The sequence below is a fragment of the Herpailurus yagouaroundi genome, unplaced genomic scaffold, assembly GCF_014898765.1.
Source record: "Herpailurus yagouaroundi ecotype Mexico unplaced genomic scaffold, PumYag 203, whole genome shotgun sequence".
Classification (NCBI taxonomy): Eukaryota; Metazoa; Chordata; class Mammalia; order Carnivora; family Felidae; genus Herpailurus; species Herpailurus yagouaroundi.
The window spans coordinates 1,751,573-1,766,317 of NW_024412434.1; the positions used below are offsets into that span (position 1 = coordinate 1,751,573).

The 14,745-nt window shown below is 43.0% G+C and overlaps 1 protein-coding gene across 5 annotated transcripts in view; it reads right to left on the reverse strand.

The window, feature by feature from the left end:
- Window positions 1-262: 262 nt before the first annotated feature.
- Window positions 263-14,745, reverse strand: part of CCNY (cyclin Y) — a 331,023-nt gene continuing 316,540 nt past the window's right edge. For all 5 annotated transcript variants that reach the window (XM_040451001.1, XM_040450998.1, XM_040451000.1 and 2 more), the window contains 2 exons: window positions 7,486-7,648; window positions 263-3,657 (listed from right to left, as the gene is read on the reverse strand). In XM_040451001.1, coding sequence (XP_040306935.1) covers window positions 3,541-3,657; window positions 7,486-7,648 — 280 coding nt within the window. In that variant the 3' untranslated portion in view covers window positions 263-3,540. The remainder of the gene's footprint in view (window positions 3,658-7,485; window positions 7,649-14,745) is intronic.

Sequence of the window (14,745 nt, forward strand, 5' to 3'; positions counted from 1 at the left end):
GAGATGTGGATTCCAATGAAGTCAAAGGAGATAAAGTCATTAATACAAAATAGGGTATCAACACAAAAGTGACACGCAATATCTCAATTAGAGGTTTCTAAGAGGTGCTTGATACTTTTGTGAATTGCTCAAGACTTCCATGACTAGTAACACTTTTCCCATTGCTCTTGCAAAGAAGAGGTTCATACTTAGCATCTATAAAACCTGTTGAATTTTATCTCAACATAATATTCAAAAAAATGCAGCAAGAAGGCACTATTTGTTCTATGTATTTATTTATTTAACACTTATTAAGTACCTACAATGAACCAGGAATTATATTTTATTGTTTAAAAAATTCAAAGCTGTAAAATATGGCCCCAGGTGAGAGGTTACCAAAAGCAGCCGGAAAGGATCAAAATCGCTCACTCCCAAAATTCTGCTTTGCAGTTAAGCTGAGGATCAAAATCCCCAGAACCAAGGGAAACCCCAAGATGGAGATGCCCCTGCCAAAGACCAAGAGTAGGAACTCGGGAGAGCCAGCCCAGAAGAGGAGCCAGACGATGGGTACAAGGCTCTGACACCGGCCTCACCTAGTGCATTAAGGCATAGGAACACATCTCGGATCATGGTAGGATCTCCCACCTTGCCCTCCAATTTGGTTTTAAATCCCTGACTTCTTTCCCTTTTCCCAGTTAAGAAAGTGTAAAACAAATTAAAAAAAAAAAATCACTGGGATGTACTTATTCTCCCAATGACTTTGTTAAGTCAAATCTAAAATTAAAGTCAACAAAATGTGTAGTTTTCTTCATCTTCTATTAATGATGAAAACTGTCCATTCAAAAACTACACTAAGACAATGTAGTCCTAAATAGCAATCCAACTTTAATTGTAGGGCATCGAATCACCTTGCAAACAAATTACAGTCACTATGATTTGCCAATAGGTACTGTATACTGGGTGTTGCTGGGGTTTCTTTTTGGCAAACTTAGAACAAACCAGAGAACAAAATTTAAGTGTTCATCATCATGTAGAAAAATAAAATAAACAAACCTAAAGTATCTACCTATGTGTCAAGTGATTCATACTGCAAAAGTAAAACTAAAATCTACACTTACAGCAGAGTTTTAAAAATCCTTAGTGCAAGAAACATAACCAATTAATACAATCAATACTTATTAATGAATATGGAAAATTTTCCTATACAGAGGTAGAGTCCAGTGCACAAGGCTAAAACAATATTCAATAGTCTAAACAAGACTGAGTCAGGTTTTACGGAATCCACTTTAAATTTTAAGTTATCAGACTGTATGTACATACATACAATAAATAGACTATACAATTTTTTAAAGTAGTTTAATAAACTCCACAAAATAATAGCAGATGCATTGAAATATTTACATAATTCAATTTTCAAATCTCTCTCATTCAAATAAAAGGGATAAAAATAAGCTTTCTGCTTTAAAGGCAGCAGAACCTCTTTCCTGAAATGGATCAGTAAAATAAGATACTTTACATGAGAGGAACTAATTTATGCTTGAGAGGTATTCATATTCAGCTAAGAAAATATGTCCCTTTTTAAGCTATATAGATTAGGGAATATAAAATGATATTTTCTACATTTTTAGATCTCTAGTTAAAGTTCTAAATCCAACTCTTACTTGAAGAGAGAAGCTAATTTTGGTACCCATACAGAGTATATCAACACCATCACAAGGGAAAGATAATTAACTTTTCAGATTCAGTTTGTTTGCTTTTGGAAGTTTAGGCCAGAAACAACTTGACAATACTTCTGGTCCAAACAGTTGTTTACACATGATACAAATTTCACTGAAACCGGACTAGCACATTTGGGTTGGGGATCTTGGGATTTCAACTTTCTGAATCCCCTCCATCTCCAAAGTACGTTCCATCAGGAGTGCGCACATGACCTTAGGGTACCCAAGACGAATAGGATTCCAAAGTTTTCCAAGTTCACAGAGGAGAAAGGTGAAACACAGAGTATCTGCTGCCATTTGCCTTGCAGAAACTTGAAATGGGAAAAAACTTAGAAACCTGTCATTGTGACCCAGAGAAATACGCAAAACCCCAAAGCAGTATATGCTTCATTGACTCAGATTCTTAAGACTTAATATCAAATTTACTCTGATCTTCTATCATTAACCTTTTTATTTTACTTGATATAAAAGATTCTTATCTAGCCCATAAGGAAATTAGGGATAGTCAGAAAACAAAAAAGTACGGTCATAATTAATGAAGCATAAACCTTCACAGTTTGAATTTTGTATAACTTCTCTAAGCACCCACAATGAAAATGCAAGTTGAGTTTTTTTTATTCAACCATCCTGTGAAAAATACCTCAGTTAATAGTTAACATTTTGCCCTTCATTGATCTTCCCACCGAATAACCCCTCACCCTTGTTTTTTTTTAATTTTAGATTTTTAAAAAACTTTATACAAATAGACTAACTTTGATTTAAAGTAAACATATAAAAATTGAGAAGAATATTGCTTGCAACAATGGACATGGAAGTAGAGGAATGAACTGGGCAGGGGGTACACAGAAATGGCTCCTACTCAGTAACTTCAGGCAAACACCTAGCACTCTGGAAAAAACTTCAACCAGAGGATACCCTCTGCTGCACATTGTTTCCTTCAGTTCACAAAGTCTGACTGATTTGTAACTACGACTTCAGGTCAGATAGGAAAAAAAAAACTGCAAGAAAATTGGAAGGCACAAGCACCCATGTGATCTAGAATTTTCTTGGGGTGAGGAAATAAGAAGGGAAAGGGATACTTTTGGTTCAGCACTACAGTCAAGTTAATTTTGCCACCGTTGGAGAAAAAGTGTATATAATAAAGGTATACAGAAATGAAACAAGCGCATCCCACTTGTGAGGAAGAAAGCTCAGAAGACAGCTCACAGGAATAGTGCAGAGAGAAACAATCAATACTATTTATTTGGATGTCTGTGCCATGATGGGTACAAACTATATTCTCTGCTCTGTGGGACCAAAACCAAAACAGAATAAAAACAAACAAAAATCCCCCAAATCCCAAAAAAACAGCTAGAAGGAATGCAAGAAGTCTTACAGAACATACTGATCCAAATGGAGGTGATAAACGCAGCACTCTTGTCTTTAATGCACATCCAACTTTGTTACCTACTGTTGTGTTTTTTCATCGTATTCATCTACTGACCAGACGGGGACTTAAGAAATGGCTGAGCCATTTAACCCTTTCCCTGCCTCTACATGACTTCCCTTTCCCTTTTTCTCCTTCTCCAGGATGAGAGTCCTTTTCCTCCATGAGGGAAGTGCTGTTAATCATGACAGGAAAGGCATGAAACAGGATTTCCGGAATACTGATTTCACTTCCCTAGAGGCCTTGCTGCATGTGGGCCACGCAGCCTGGAGGCAGTCATCAAGGCAGCCTGACAGAGCTACGAATTAAAAAAAGAAAAGGAAAGGAAAACAAAAACAAAACCACCCCAAGTCTATCTTTTCTCAAACTAAAGGAGAAACTGAGGGATGGTACGGCCTCCAATGGGGACCCCCACGGTTAGGAGATGATGGCCGGGGACCACCTCGGCAGAGTCAGATTGTCAGCACTCGCTGACCGCTTCCTCGTGGGTCTTCTCAGGTCCTTGTACTTGTCCTCGCAGAGGCGCGAGATGGCCTGAGGGGCAGAAGAGAGATAAGGCAGGTCAGGGAGGGCTCCGGAGCAGGCGCCACTGTCCCCTCAGTGCCAGCCCCTCACTCCCTCCACACCCCTGACCACCGCTGCGCATGGAGGACAGTCAGGAAAAACACCAACAGGAGGTCCTGCCCTGCAGAGTTCACACCTTGTGGCCCTGATCTGTGCCCGGCACAGTGGGGGCTATTACAGAAGTGCAGACACAGGCCCTGTCTCCAAAGTGCTTACAGTCTATTTGAGAAAATCATCTCAAAATGTGAAAAAATTACAGGATAGTGTGGCCTGGGGAGCAAGCTTAAGGGGGTGTGACCCCAGGTATGTTCCTGTTTTGAGCACCCCCCTTGCGAGGCCGTCATAACGCATCAGGGCTTCATGATGGGCCGTGCTGGGAACAGAGCTCAGTACTTGACAGTAGTCATTTATTGGAGACTGAGTCCGCACAGATGACCAGATGTCTGAGTCAACTCTACATGACTGATGAAGAAGGGAACCAGGAGGGGCCCAGAGCAGCATGGAATGAAAGCACAATCCACACTGTCCTCCCTTTCTTGATGAGGACAGTGAGACTCTGGAGGGGAAGGCCTCAGCCAAGAGCAAGGCTAGATCTTCCCTGGGGCTCAGAGCCCGGTCGTGGCTTTTTCAGGGTTGCTGCTGGGTGTAGGTAAAGGGCACGGTGATGACAAAGGCTGAGCCAGCTCACACCACCCCAGATGTCTTGTCCTAGTCACATTCACCTTCCCTTCTGTCAGAACGACCCAGGGGTGGAGTCGACTTCATTCCCGATGATGCAAACATCAAGTCTTTTAACTTGTATACAATTCAAGCAACAGGCCAAGGATGATGCAGGGGCCAGGGAAACAGACACAGTACCCACCTGCTAAGGGGTCACCATCAAGGGACAAAGGCACAGAAGCAGCCAACCCTGACCACATCATCACGGCTCTCACAGGAAGGACAACAATAATGCTTCCAGCTGCTCTCCCTGCTTTCCCGTTAGCTACTCTGCGATCTCCTCTCCCATACTCCCTCCTGGCCTCACCCACCCTGTTCTGTGGCCCCCTCAACCCCCATCACCTAAGCCTGAGCTTGCTCCCAGCTGCAGGTTTTGCAGCATCTCTTCCCTTAGCCTGGAGGTTTCTGCAAGGCTAAGACGTCCCATGCTAAAGTCCTCATGCAAACACGGCCCACTCAGTGAGGCCACTGACCACAGCAACTCCCCACCTTTCTTCTATTTTACTCCCCTTCTAACATACCAGCCAGTTTATTATGTTTACTGTTTACTGTCCATGTCCTCCCAGCAGAATATAAACTCCAAAAGGGCAGGTTCTGTTAGTTTTGTTCTTGATGGTGCCTGGTAACCAGTATCGAGTATCAGAAGACCCTAAGTGAGTATGTGTAAATATGTGTCAAATGGATGTGTGAGTTCCAATCGAGATATGCACATAACAGAGGCATGCACATAACTGGGAATGCTCAAAGTATTGGAAACACAGGGTACTGTGTTTATTCTTGTTTATTCTCCAAAATAAACTGATTCTCGTTTAGTTTCCAAAACCCACCAAGTGCACTTTAGAACAGCAACTCCAGTGGCAGCAGGAGGAATGGACTGGAGGGGAGAGACGGGAGCTGAGGATGTCTTCCTCCAAATGACAGATGAATGAGGGCTATAGCACTGAGAATTCCTCATGTGAAATATATTTCATATACATAATATAGGTGACGTACTTAAAGACAAAATCAGATTCTTTACAGACATTAGAGCAATGATTTTTGAAAGTAAATAATTTTCATTTATTTAAACATTTTGAGATTACCATCTGTTGTTTCTTAGCTTACAAACAGTACATGGGTCTGAATGTTACACCATAATAATGAATTTGCAATGTACTATCTTATTCTAGATTTCATTATGCAAGCTCTTTGCTTTAATCCTACATGCATTCAGAGATACTAATTTATTTCAAAGAGAAGTGACCAGGATAATGAAAAGACCACTTTGCATTTGCCTTGGTTCCTGGTGTGCTCTTATTTCTACACTTTACCCTGCAACTAACATGTCAAGTCAGCCGTTTGGCGGTTCATCTGCGCAGGCACAGAACTTTAGGTAACAGCAACTTCTAATATGTCTCACTCCTCCTCACTTTCCATGAAGGGATTCAGGCTTGCTAACCAGATGGACTAACAGGGATGCTGGAGTCTGGAAAATAATGAAATCTCCATCCTTAAAAATTATTTCAAAGGCATGCCAACTGCTTTTCCAGATGGTGCCTTGTCCAGCCCTACAAAGGAGGGAAGGCCTGCATCTTAGGAAGCTCCGATTCTTGGGAGAAGAGAGTCTTGTCAGGACTACTGACTTCCTCTGCCCAGCGAGCCCATGGAGCAGCTGGCCCCAGGAGCAGGAGAGTGCTCCCTCTTCCCAATTGGATAACCTGCTGGAGTTAACAGCAGGCACCAACTGCTCCAGTCTCAGCCTGTGTGCCCACGACTTGGCTGACATGCAATACAAGATACTGTCCCTCAGAGAACCACAGACCAGTGGCTCCTCTCCTTGGCATGAGAGGAGCCACTGGGCACTAGGGCTTCCAGAGCCTGCTGTCCAGGCTGAAACGGCTCCCATGCACCGTGAAATCAAATTCTATTTTATATGTGTGCTCGTGAAAGTCTGACAACATTTGCCTTGGAGCATATCCTTCAGAGGAAGGGTTTTCCATTTCTTGCTCAAGAGAAATGGAAGAAGACTTAAACGAGAAGTTGCATCCTAATGGCTTGTACACAATTACAGCAGGTGGCAGAGTTCTGAAAACCTCACTGGCTTTTTATTTTAAATGCAGTGCTCTGCATTCAGTTGTTTCCATAGTTTTACTATGTTTCTTCTGGGGATTAGCATATTATTTACCTTTTACAAGTTTAGTTAAAATTTTTGTTTTGTTAAGTTTGCAATCCATAATGATCTCTTCCCCACTACCTCTACACTTTGTTTTGTTCATAGCTAAACCTGTTAGACCACTCTGGCCATCCTGATCCTGTACTGAATAGGGGATAACGTTTCACTCAGACTGGACAATGGGGCAGGCAGCACAGACCTCTTGGGTGTCACCAAGCTTGGGACATGATTATACCATCCATTGCTTTGATCAAAGGTTCTACGGAATAAGACACAACAGTGCTTGAGGACGAAGTTACAGAGGGCCTCAGCCCCCCCGCCCCTCTCTGGAGGGAGGCGCTTCACCAGTGGTCCTTCTTATCACCCCACTACTTTCCATCCAATCAAATAGTCAGATGGGAAGAGGTTGGTGCAAATATGAAGCTGAGCTACAAAAGTCATACTACTTAACAGTGAAGGCCCTAAATCCATACCAATACCAATGATGCTGGCCCCAGCTCTCACTGGGCTATGGAGAAAATATTTTGAAAAAATAAAAAATAAAAAGTAGAATCAAACCTTTTGGGATTCCCAATCATTAGGGCCACCTGGTATCTTTTTCCTAATAAGAGTGCATGTCAAGAAATACTTTTTTTGTGACTTTATTTTTTTAAGAATTGGGTCTCTTTTTTTAAGATTTCAAGAATAGGATCAATGTACATCAAATAAAAACTGGTATTAAGAAGTTTTATGGTATCATAAAAATATGATAGTATGAATTATAATCAACTAAATGAATTGACCAACTCTAAATCGAGGGTAATTTGTCCTTATTTTACAACAACACATAGTGGGAAAAATTAGCATTGTGACTTCACACTTTCCATGGTACCAAGATGATGCATCTGCAATAGTGCATAAAACCCCAGTATGTTGAAGCATCTTACCTCAAGCTTGTGAGCCCTCTCCCTGCTCAGGGGCTCCAAGGGAAAGCTCAGGTTGTTTGCTTCTGCCAGAGAACGAAGATCAAAATAATACTTGGCATAAACACTGGAAGGAACATTGATGTTGAACTGGAGCAATTCAAGAAACTGTCGTTCTAGCTCATTCCTGCAAAGCAAAGACAAAACAGCACATGTTTACCTGCCATACCAGGCTGCATGGCCCGCCAAGGCAAGCCGCTGGAGACCAGACTCCAGAAAATTGCAACCTCCAAGGGAGAAAAGATATCTAATTAATTGCCTGATTGGACACCAGAGTTGCAGCTTAACCACTAAACTGGTATTAAAAGCCGAATGATCGAGTGCCCAGAAGGATGAGGCCTGATTAACTGGGATGATCACTAGGAAGTGCTTCAGGGTGATTCATTTCATTGAGACCCAACACACACACAGCAGGCTCTGGCTGCAAATCTCAGCATGAACCATCACATAAGGGGCAGATGAAGCAGTCAAGGGCTGTCAAGTGAAGTCTGGTGAGGGCCTGAGACAGGAGCCCACGGGAAAGTCACTGTTAGCCTAGAGGCCTACCTTTCCTCAGTGGCTCTTCCTTGCCTCCTGGGAACAGTGGAGGAGCTGCTGTAGGGGCTTTCTTCCGCAAAGCAGGGGGCGGGAGAGTGAATCACAGCCCTGGACTTGCAAAAAAGGGAACTTCCCAACCCAGAACAATGAAGGCAGCAGTTCCCAAACCTGAGCATGCATCTGGTCATGTGGAGGGCTTAACACAGACTGCAGAGTCCACCCCATCCTCTGGCTCAGCGGGTATGAGAATGTGCCTTTCTAACAAGCTCCCACGAGATGCTGATGCAGCTGGTCCCGGCCCATGCTTCTAGACCTACTCACCTACAGGGATTGGTCACAGGTATTAAGATCCATCTGGCTCACCCATCTATATAGTTGGGTGAAAATGAATGATGGGAAGTCAGAATAAATGATAAAACATCTATTTGGAGAACTTTCCCATATCAATTATCTTTTAGATCAGGTTCATTTCTTGCTAGTTACTATCTGGAAGGAGAAAAGTCCTTGGTGATTGATCTGTCTGTTGAGCACTGGTCCTGGGTTGGGCACACAGTTTCAGCGTCGCACCCTGTGCTCCCAAGCACACTACACAGCCCTCTATTTCTGTCCATCACACTTCACTCCAAGTGTCACCTTAACTCAGCCTCCTCTACCTGTCTCCTCAGAGACGGAAACTGTGACATCGGAGTTTACATACCTGGCCCCTAGCACAATGCCTGACAATTAGTGCTCAATAATTCATGTTACTGAATGGAACAGACCAAGCTCAGCCTGGGTGGAGAGACAGAGGAAGGCTTCCACAGAAGTAACAGATGAACTGAGTTTGGGAAATGCAGAGCTCTGGTGGAGAGGAAGAAGGGTGGGGGCAGGGTATTTCTGGCAGGGAGTGGGGGACAGGATACCTGATCACCATCTCCCGTGACTGAAGCTGAAGGCTGATGAACCAACCCTGTCCCAAGTGCCAGGTCTCCCCGGTCCTAAGCCCTGACCCCACCTCCGCTGACTCCACCGAACGCCAAGCCACCCAATTCTGGCTCCTGCATATACAGACACCTGATTTTCTGCAATCTCAAACTAACGTAGCACCATCCTGTCCCCACAGTGTACCCTAGTCCCAGTCTGTTCCTGGTGTCACCTCACTAAGCCATCAGAGACTGAGGGGGACTCTGTCCCAGTCTCATGCTGCTGTGACAACAGGGGCCAGGAGCACTGAGGTGACAGGGAAGGAAGGCCAGGATTTGAGCAAGGGCAGGCGGCTTTAGAGGTGAAAGGTACTGGGAAAATGAGTTAAGAAATGTCAGCAAGTTGCTAGTGAAGGTCTGAGGGCTTCAGATGGGAACATGGAAAAGTCACATTCAGATCTTTTCATCAGAGAAACAGCATAACTGCATTGTTTCTAGACAGTCCAGTGAAGGTGGTGAGCTCCAAATGTGCATATTGTGCTAAATTTTATTCTTTTCAAGAGTCTAAATTACTGACTTATTTGGGATAATTTTTACTTCAAATAACTTTTATTTATGCCTCCCTTAAGTGAGATGTAACAAAGATTATCCTGTGAAATACCGGAACTGAGCTAAGATTTTAATAAAACAAGAGAGCCAAAAATACTGCTAAGGCCAGAAGTGCCAAAACAAATGGGCTTGAAGGAGCTTTCCTGGGGGATGGTGGGAGCTGCCTGGGGACAGACTGCCGTCTGGTGGCCGAAGGTACCACTGCAGCTCTTACTCTCCTGATGCTAAGAAAATCTTGTCTTTTTAATTCTGTAAGAAAGCTAGTCTGTTAATCCTGCCCCAAATGGTATATAGATAGCAATGATTCTTGTTGAGGGTATACACTCTGATTAGAGTCAAGAGGAATCTTTTTTTGGACAAGATGGCATTCTCTCCAAGGTTCCTTGGGAAAAAAGAACAGCCTTTCTTCAGGCTTTTCTTGGATTTTTTTTTTTTTTTAAGTTCTGAGGGAAATATGGACTTTACAGCTGTTGTGCTAAGGCAAGATTTAGAAAATAAAAATAATTCCTCAAATCTGAACTTCCAAACTGTAGTAGTACATCTTACAGGGACATGCAACAACTTTCTATGTGATAAGTCATAATAATAACAGTGGGGCGCTTGGGTGGCTCAGTCAGTTAAGCGTCCAACTCTGTGCTGAGAGCATGGAGCCTGCTTGGGATTCTGTTTCCCTCTTTCTCTGCCCCTTCCCTGCTCACACGTGCTCACTCTCTCCCCCAAAATAAATAAATAAACTTAAAAAAAAATACTAACAGTGACACAGAAAGAATGGGCTTGATGGATTTACTGCCCTCAAATGAATAATCATGAGAAAATAGTTCTGCTGTAAAATTTTACAAGAAATAAACTCAAGTCAATACACAAAACATATGTTCAGAAATATGTTATATTAGATCAAAACTGTAAAGAAACCCTGAATTCACACAATTTAGCAACTTACAAAGGGGCTTCTAAAACAGAGTAAGGAGAGTTGTTTTGATCATCTAAACATTTATCATCTGTCCACTTTTCTAGAAAAACGGGTTCACTTTAGAAACCAGCCACCCACAGTCTAGCAATCCCACTTCTGGCTATATACCTGCCAAAAGAACTGAATGCAGGGACTCAAGGAGATATTTGCACCCTGTGTTCATGGCAGCATTATTCACAATAGCCAAGAGGTAGAAGCAGTGCAAGTGTCCAAGTGTCTACTGATGGATGAATGGATAAATACTGTATGTACACAGACTAGAATATTTTCAACTTTAAAAAAGAAGGAAATTCCAATATGTGCTACTATGTAGATGAATCTTGAGGAGGATATTATGCTAGGTGAAATAAGCCAGTCACAAAAAGAGGAATACTGTGTGATTCTACCTAAATGAAGTATCTAGAGTAGTGAAATTTATAGAGACAAGGCAGCTTGATGGCTGCCAGGCCCTGGGGGAAGGTGAAATGGGAACTTACTATTTTATACAGTTTCTGTATCCATTACCAGAGTTTCTAGTTGGTGATGGTTGTACAACAATGTGAATGTACTTAATGCCACAGAACTACACACTTAAAAATGTTAAAGCAGTGAATTCTATGTCATGTATATTTTATCACAATTAAAACCAAAAACCAAAGACCAGGTACCCTACACCTATGGAGGTTTTGAGGATTTGCTCTGCACCTCTATCTGCTCTGCAGCACTAAGACAAGTCTCTTGGCTTCTCCTTGAGATTCCTTTGTTTACATATGAAAATGATTCTTACTAGGTTATTGCAAAACAAAAACAAAACAACCCAAAGTGTAATTTTTTTGACAGCATTTTTGCCTATCAAAGTTCATCATCCTCTTTCCCATCCACAGTAGTTGTCATTAGGTGCTCAATGTTGACCTACAACGGTGTGACCACTTACTGTTAACAAGAGAGAAAGAGACCTACTGGCCCATGGCCCTGTCTTGCTGCACAACATCAGCCTGAGCCTGAAGTCTGATGTTGGTGGCCCTGAGTGTTCTACCCACAAGTTTCAGGGTTACTTGTCTTACAATGTTCTTCAACGTACATTCCCAGCCACTTGCCCACACGGTCAGCTGCCTTCCAAGCCAGAACCCCACTGTCCCTTGAAAGGGGCTCCAAGTCACGTTCCTTACTGTTAGATGGTTCTTTGGCTGGAAATGAACCTGTGCACAGAAAGGTCACATCAGGATGCTAGAACACAGGCAAGGCCAGCAACCGAGAGAAGGGTACAGAGGGAGACAGAAGGATGCCTGGAAGTACAACACATTTTATAAAGCTTTCCATCTGCAACTTGTGAATCCTCTTCCTGCTAAGGAGCTCCAAAGGAAAGCTCAGATTGCCTCTACCAGGAAATGAACACTAGCTACTGACATAACATTGACACATTGTGAAGTGCCATAGCTCTTAGCTTCCAGTGATATCCCACAATGCTCCTTCTCCATAGACAGGGGTACCTAGAAGCCATTTTCTCCCCAAGCTCATAGAGATTTCCTGGAAAAGACTGAAATCAAGCACTCATTTTAAAAAGTCCCAACAGTAAATCTACACTTCTGTATAGATGCTACAAAATCACTTAAAGCTCCTATCTCTACAAGCTTGTTCAGCAACACACACCTCCGAATGGCTTCTTGACCACATTGGATTTCATTCCTTCTTTCAATAATGTTTACTGGATGTATTTGTTTGCTAAGGCTGCTATAACAAAATAGCACAAGACTGTCTAATCTCTTAGAGGGCACATCATATTGGATTAAGGTCCATTCTAATGACCTCATTCTGACTTAATTAATTCTTTAAACACTTTATCTCCAAATATGGTTACATGTTGAGGTACTAGAGGTTAGGCCTTCACATATGCATTCGAGAGAGAAGACCCTCAACCCTTCTGGTCCACCTCACGTGCAGAATACATTCACCCAATCCCAAAAGTCCAAAAGTCTTAACCCCTTCCAGCATCAACTCCAAGTCCAAAATCTCATCTAAATCTCATCTAAATCAGACATGGGTGAGGCTGGAGGTATGATTCATCCTGACGCAAAATTCCTCTCCAGGTTTGCACCTGTGAAACCAGACAAGTATCTGCTTCCAAAGTACAATGGTTGCACAGGCATTCCCATTACAAAAGGGAGAAATTAAAAAGTAGAAAGGGGTCTTGGGTCTCAAGCAAGTCTGAAATCTAGCAGGGCAAATGCATTAGATCTTAAGGCTTGAGAATAATCTTCAGCTGATGCTCTATCACCCAGCCTGCTGAGGTGGCAGCAGCCCCACCTCCTCTGGCCAGGAGAAGGCAGCCTCAGTGTCCCCAGACCTGTACCTGCTGTGCCTATGGTGGCAAAGGCAGCCCTGCCAGTTTCCAAACTGTCTTCGGGGTCATTTTTCCCCTTTTTTGAAGACTAACACTTCACAACAGGACAGCTCTGTTGGTCCATCTGGTAGAATCCCAGAAGTCTGAGAGCCTTCCTTCATTTTGTCCTGTCTCTGTTCACTTTAGTGTAAGCTGGCAACATGTCTGCTGAGATGGTTGATCTGATCACTGAGCCACTCTTGTAATCTCTTTGGCAAACACTGTCCAGCCATACCCTTACTCTTCTCTCCAGAGCACACTTTCTCATTCTTTGCAAAAGGGATAGGCAGAGATTAGAAAATTTGAATTTTTCCAAATCTTCAACATCTGGTCCCTTCTTACCTAAAAATTCCTTCTTCAATTTCTCTCTCCTCAGCTTTTATTAAAAGCAGCAAGGAGAAACCAGGAAGCACCTTTAACATTCTACTTAAAAATCTCCTCAGCTAGGGGCGCCTTGGTGGCTAAGTCAGTTAAGTGTCCAACTCTTGATTTCAGCTCAGGTCATGGTCTTGGGGTTCGTGGGATGGAGCCCCGCGTTGGGCTCTGCACTGATGGTGTGGAGCCCACGTGGGATTCATTCTCTCTCTCTCTCTTTCTTCTCTCCCTCCCTCCCTGCCCCACTTGTGCTCTTCTCTCTCAAAATAAAAAAATAAAAATAAAATAAACTTTAAAAAATCTCCTCAGCTAAATATTCAAATTTGTTCCTTGAATGTTCTACTCTCCACAAACACTAGAACACAACTTGGCCAAGTTCTCTGCCACTTTATAACAAGTATTACCCTTAGCCCAGTGTCCAATAGCATGCTTCTCATTTCTGTCTGATACCTCACTTCAGAAGCACCTTTCGCATTTGTATTTCTAGCAACATTCCACATTCTGTTGGTGGTCATACATGTATACTCTAAGGTGAGAGAGGCTTCCTCTAAAGCTCTCCTCTTCCTGAGTCCTCATCACAACCACCTTTAACAACCATATTGCTACTAACAATCTCTTCAGGGTAGTCTAGGGATTTTCTAACATGTGCCTCAGAACTCTTGTAGCTTCTACCCATTGCCCAGTTGCAAAGCCAGTTCAGCATCTTAGGTATTTATTACAGCAGCACCCGACTTCCCAGTATCAAAATCTGTACCAATCTACTGGGGCTGCCATAATAAAATACCATAGACTGGGGGACTTAAACAACAGAAATTCATTTCCTCACAGTTCTGGGGGCTAGAAGGCCAAGGTCAAGGTGACAGCAAGGTTGGTTTCTTCTAAAGCCTCTCTCTTGCTTGCAGATGGTCATCTTCTCTCTGTGTCCTCACATGGCTGTCCTTCTGCCTATGCTGTCTGACCCACCCTAATGATCCCATTTAACTTAATTACCTCTTGAATGACCTTCTCTCCAATACAGATACATTCTGAGTCCTGGGGGTTAACTTCAACACAGGATTTTGACAGAACACAATTCGGCCCATAACACTGGGTATCTGTTGCAGCGCTCGGAGGAGCGCTGGTCTTCATGCTGGCGTATGTGCTCCCTTACAACACACAAAGCATTCCGAGTACGCCTAAAAATACAACGGCATTAGGGAACAGATTTCTAGACCTGTATCTTTCATTTCTCATTCTTTAAAGTGACTTCCCCAAGAACACACCAAGTGTGTGGGTTCTCCTTTTGGCTCCTCCTTTCCCACTCCTCTGCTCTGGGAGAGAAAGGCAGGCCACCACCAGCCCTTACTGAGGCTCACTGTCCTGGAAGGAAAAGCCTGCATGGCCATGGCAGGGCAAACATGTGATTACCAAGCATCTGCTCTTTTTATCTTCCTGTGAACTGCCCTCCTCCCCATTGAGGCCCTAGGCCCTTA